This window comes from Bufo gargarizans, chromosome 7 (assembly GCF_014858855.1).
Source record: "Bufo gargarizans isolate SCDJY-AF-19 chromosome 7, ASM1485885v1, whole genome shotgun sequence".
In the NCBI taxonomy this organism is placed as follows: domain Eukaryota; kingdom Metazoa; phylum Chordata; class Amphibia; order Anura; family Bufonidae; genus Bufo; species Bufo gargarizans.
In genome coordinates this window covers 174,588,096-174,593,484 of record NC_058086.1, presented here as the reverse complement: position 1 = coordinate 174,593,484, position 5,389 = coordinate 174,588,096, and the positions used below count along the sequence as shown (strand labels likewise).

The window sequence follows — 5,389 nt, the reverse complement described above, 5'->3', positions numbered from 1 at the left end:
ACACAGGAAATTTTTAAATGTAAAGCGTTAATTAATTCTGACATGGTGCCGGAGAATTTAACTTGAAAACAATGGTGAACACGGTAATGGCGAACAGGAATAATAGTAGAAGTAGAGGGCAACTCCTTTTTCTCCTCTGTGCCCTGTGTTATCTGCGTGCACCTGCAGTACTAGATGTCTAATGTTAGGGTTCACTTTAATTAACTTTGACCGGATGAGGAACCGTTGAGCATTGCGAATTATAACTTATTTAGTTCTGCTCTGTGGTCATCTGACACAAATGAAGACTCATATAACTTGGTTTAATCGAGGAATCGTTTCGGCCCTAGAATGGCCGGTCTTGAGAATAGTTGTTTAGATAGATGTACACTGGCTAATTTCCAAATTTATCTAGTGTAAGGACGCCTTCACACGAATGCACATTGCGGTCCAAAAAGCCAAGGGACATATTGCATGGAAGCCCGCAAAGGGGATCCCGGCCACTTTCACTTTACATCTGCGTTTTAGCTATCCGTCCTAGAGCTCCGTCCTCGGGTCTCTAGGACGGAAAGCTACTGATCAGCATTCTTCTAATGCACCCTGAATGGAGAGAAATCCGTTCTGGATGCATCAGGATGTCTTCAGTTCTGGACCGGAACGTTTTTTGACCGCAGCATGCTGTGCTTTTTGTTCGGTCAAAAAATGTCTCAGTACTGAACTGAAGACATTCTGATGCATCCGGAACGGATTTGTCTCCATTCATGATGCGTTAGGAGAATCCTGATCAGTAGCTTTCCGTCCTAGAGTCCCAAGGACGGATCTCTTGGACGGAAAGCTAAAACGCAAGTGTGAAAGGGGCCTAAAGCACTCAGTAGTGCTTCTGTAGTGTTCATTCAGTACTTCTGTTCCACATGTCAGAATATGCTGACCCATTGATGTAAATTTGTCCCCATCTGAGATGCGTAAGGGCTAAGGAACCCACCAATTATGTAGTGGAACAGCAATTGCTGATCCACAATCATGGCACGGGAAAAATATCCTTCAGTAACAATGCCATCATACTTATAATAAAACATTACATTAATGTGATTGATTTTTGAAGACTCAACCAAAAATAGATCATGTTATAAACTAATTATGTAAAGAAATTTATATTAAGTTATATTTTTTAATCTTTACAGGCACCATCGTAAAATTGCCTACAGATCTTTCACAGCCTGGGTTCATGGATACCTAGGCATTGGTAATCGCAGACCTATACCTTCTTGTGTAGTTAATAAAGTGCGTACTTGTTTTCCTGACCCTGATAGTGAATATACTGGATTCAAGGAATGCAACGATCACCCCGCTGAATTTATGGCATTCGAGTAAATGTTATATAGTAGTTCAATAAATGTTAAAAATAAGTTTAAAAATTTTTTTTTTTATTGACATAAAATAAAGATTAACAAACAATTCTGTTATTTGTATACATAATTCACAATATTTATTTGAAAACGGGTGGACAAAAATTTGACAATGCTATTTGTTAACACCAAACATTTTTTGACAAATTAAACTATATTATTTGAATTTTATTTGTTATAATCATTATTTCAATATATATATATATATATATATATATATATATACACACACACACACACATACATATATATATATATATACACACATACATGTGTATATCGATATAAATAATATATATATATATATATATTATTTTTTTATAATGGCCTCCAACCATCCCCTTCTAGCCATTCCTGTCACTCACCAATTATTTTTACTATTGGTATACTGTGTTTTATGAACCAGTCACCTATGAATTCTGTACTAAGATACCGGCAGGGCCAGTTAGGGTGCAGCGATAGCATGTCTTTAATAATCTGGTTCGAAATTTGATTATAAAAAAATTAAAAGCTATAAAGAAAATTTATTTTCAGTCACCTACGATGCAGGATTCTGGATCCAAGTCAATAAGTCAACCTTCTGAATTGCCAACTAACTAACTAACCAAATAATTTGACTTAACATGTTTTATTAAGAATTCAATTTTTGAATTGAACCTTTCCCCAGGATTTGGTTTATAGAGCTGGGGACATGGGCTTTTAGATGGCCGGTGGCACATCTGCAGTACCCAGTCCCCATTGCTCTATGTGATTCTATGGCGGCCAACAATTGTTTTTAGAGATATGTAAATGAACTAGATATGACTCCAATGTCCGGAGAGGAGTCATATTTTCATTATCTCCTGACACGGGAGTGATATCTGGTTAATTTGCTTAGCTCTAAAATTATTTTTCAGCCGAGAAAAAAGCACATTGAGCTATGGGGACTGGGGGCTTCTAGATGTGCCAACGGCCGTCTAGAAGCCCATGTCCCCAGCTCGATACACAAAATCCTGGAGACAGGTTCCCTATAAAAAAAGATTCTCGAAATTATACCCGGCGTATTAGAGACGTGACGCTACTTACAACCTGTTCCTGCTGGTTGCTTGGTAACAAATTCACATTTCTCTGTTTCATCTAAAAATAACACACACAGTATATAAATAGTAAAAAAATTTTTTTTTTTCACATGCATCTGTCTGCGGCGTGAATCAAGCTCCAAGTGAGAGTGGGATCCTTTAATGTTTATCCAAAATATTCAAACTCATAGTAAATGTCGGATGTCTATAACTGAACTTTATTAGTCAAATTCAAGTTTATAGTTTTATATGGTTAAGATTGCGTAGAGAAACGGACATTCACGGGCACATAGAACTTGATTCACACTGCCGACTAATTCATCTGAAAAAAATAAAAAAATAAACAATTTTATTGTAAAAACATTTTTAACAAAAAATTCTTAGTAATAAATAAAACATATTTATGGTTGCTTGGGAGAGGATCGTATTCGGACACTTGCATTCCTAAGAAAAAAAAAAAAAAGATGTTTGCCTCTTTGCAAAATTTAAGGAATGTATGTAAGACTTTAAAACATCACTCACCATCAATAGTAACTGCATTATCATAACACAGTATGATTGATTGTAGTTCCATTCGTGATATAAAACTTATCTAACTTCAAAGAGAAAAAATAGAAAATAAAATAAATATATATATTTATATATATATATATATATATATATCCATATATATATATACATATGAGCAAGAGAGAGAGAGAAAGAGTATCACACTCACACTTAGGCCTCTTTCACTCGTGTTGTGAAGATGAGGCGAGCACTTCAGTGGCCGGAAGTGCACGCCTGATCCAGCTCAACGCTAGTGAACTGAAAACATTTGAAGACGTATCAGTCTTCAAAACAAATTCAGTGTTACCGTGGCCGCCAGGATGCTACTAGCGTCCAGGATTCAATAGTAGTGGTGGGGAGGGAGGGAGCGGCATACTTAGAGTCCGAGCGGCTCACGTGGTGCTCCTGTATGACGTCAGAGCTCCCCACGCGCATGGATCACTTGATCTATGCACTGGGGCGCCCTGATGTCATCCTGGAGCGCCCAGGGAGCACAACGTGGAATGTAAGTATGTCGCTCCCCCTACTGTTTTCTATGGCAACCAGGACTTTAGCGTCCAAGCTTCCTTAGTAACCATTCACAGAAAGCTAAACGTTGGATAAGACGATGCGAGGAAACAACGTTTAACTAAAGGGTTGGTCCGGAATAATGAATTTCAATGGGCATTAATTCTGGATCCGTTCTTCCAACATGCATTCATGATTTTTGGCTGGATAAAAATCCGTAACATGCTGCGGATATTGATGCGGCCAAAAAACGTCTCAATACTAAGCTGAGGACATCCTGATGCATCGTGAAGGGATTTCTCTCCATTGCGGATGCATGGGGATTATCCTGGTCAATAGATTTCTGTCCAAGAGAGCAGAGGACGGATCTCTAGGACGGATAACAAAAAACGCTAGTGTGAAAGAGGCCTTTTTTTTATATGGCGTGTATAATCCAAATGTACAACTATATAACATGTCTGTACTCACCGTTGGAATATAAGAACCAAAAAAAGACATTCATGGTTGTTCATTCTAAGTAGAAACAGGCATCAAGTGTGGTCAGTCCATAAGAGACTTGATTTCTCTCCTGGAAGACACTAACAAAATGATTAACGAGATAACCATAACACCATAAACAAAAACTTTTTTTATTTTTTTAACCGGTATTGCTTTGTAAATTAACTGTGAAGAACCATTATTTTGAATTTTTTATAAAGAGGTTCTATTTTTCGCTGTAACGAAATCGATTAATTTGCATTTGCCTGATTTCAGCTTTATTAGGCCGCTCCATATTTGCTATGTTAGGAGGTAGTGATGCAGTTCGACTTTCCCAATCGTGTGAGATTTTACCACCTGCCATCTTGAGTACATCATCAATAATATCATACATAAATTCAACCGATAACTTCTCGTATACATTGCGGACGATCCAACGAGATCTTCCTTTTGGGACAAACAACTTTGTTCTTCTTGCTCCTACCGCTTCAGTGTTGGAACGTGAAAATTTGACTGTGGCCTGTTTTCTTCCGGTATTGTTATTATGGGTTAAAACCGCTAACTTTGTTCGAGCCTCCATTCCATCCATCCCGAAATGAATCCGCTTGGTGCGATACTTCAACGCCAAACTGTGGAAATTCTCCAGTGCACCAGTGTGACATCCATGAATAAGATGCGGCATATCATTTTGAAATTGCTGACTTGTCACAATCTTCTCTATGTTTGTAAAAGGAGGAGTGTCTTTGATGATCCATAAGTAGCGTTTTTCTTCATCACCATCTTCAATAGTTTTATGAGCACACTTGCTGTACAGATTTGCTTCCCACTGGTGCTGGTTGCAGATGTGATGCAGTAGTGAAAACCACTTTTCCTTGAATAGGTCGACGTTATTCTGACTTGTTTTGACACACCACCAGAAGTGAAGACCGATCTTGTCAATCCAGGGAGCTATTTGCTTGCATAATTTCATTTTTGAAACTTTAGTGAGTTTTTTTTTAATGGATTTTGAATAGTGCCATATGTCAAATTGATGGTTGATCTGGGGGTAATTGGTTTTCATCATCTTTCGAATCCCGACATGTCGATCCGATGCAAATATCTGTATTTCCATGCCCTTCGCAAGTAGACGATCCATGACGATTCCAAATCCATGTTTCTCCATTGCAACGGAGGATGAACACTGGTTGAACCACTTCAAAATCCAGAATAGTATCTGTGACACAGTCCATCATAGTGTAAACACAGTATTTTGCACTGTGGCCGGGACTGTCACACTGACCATCTCCAGATATGCTCAATTTCTTAGTTTTGCGGGCGTCAAGGTTAGACTGCTGGTTCTGTTTCCATGCCTTGTCAATTGATGGAAAAATAAAATTGGTCTGATACCGGTAATATGTTTTTTCAGAAATACTT

At 38.0% G+C, this 5,389-nt stretch overlaps 1 protein-coding gene across 1 annotated transcript; it reads right to left on the bottom strand.

The window, feature by feature from the left end:
• Positions 1-1,722: 1,722 nt before the first annotated feature.
• LOC122943569 lies at positions 1,723-5,153 on the bottom strand. The gene is made up of 3 exons (XM_044301411.1): positions 3,968-5,153; positions 2,966-3,039; positions 1,723-2,887 (listed from the first exon to the last, which is right to left on the bottom strand). The coding sequence occupies exon 1, from the start codon at positions 5,136-5,138 to the stop codon at positions 4,203-4,205; it is 936 nt and encodes a 311-aa protein (XP_044157346.1). The 5' UTR covers positions 5,139-5,153; the 3' UTR covers positions 1,723-2,887; positions 2,966-3,039; positions 3,968-4,202.
• Positions 5,154-5,389: the final 236 nt, after the last annotated feature.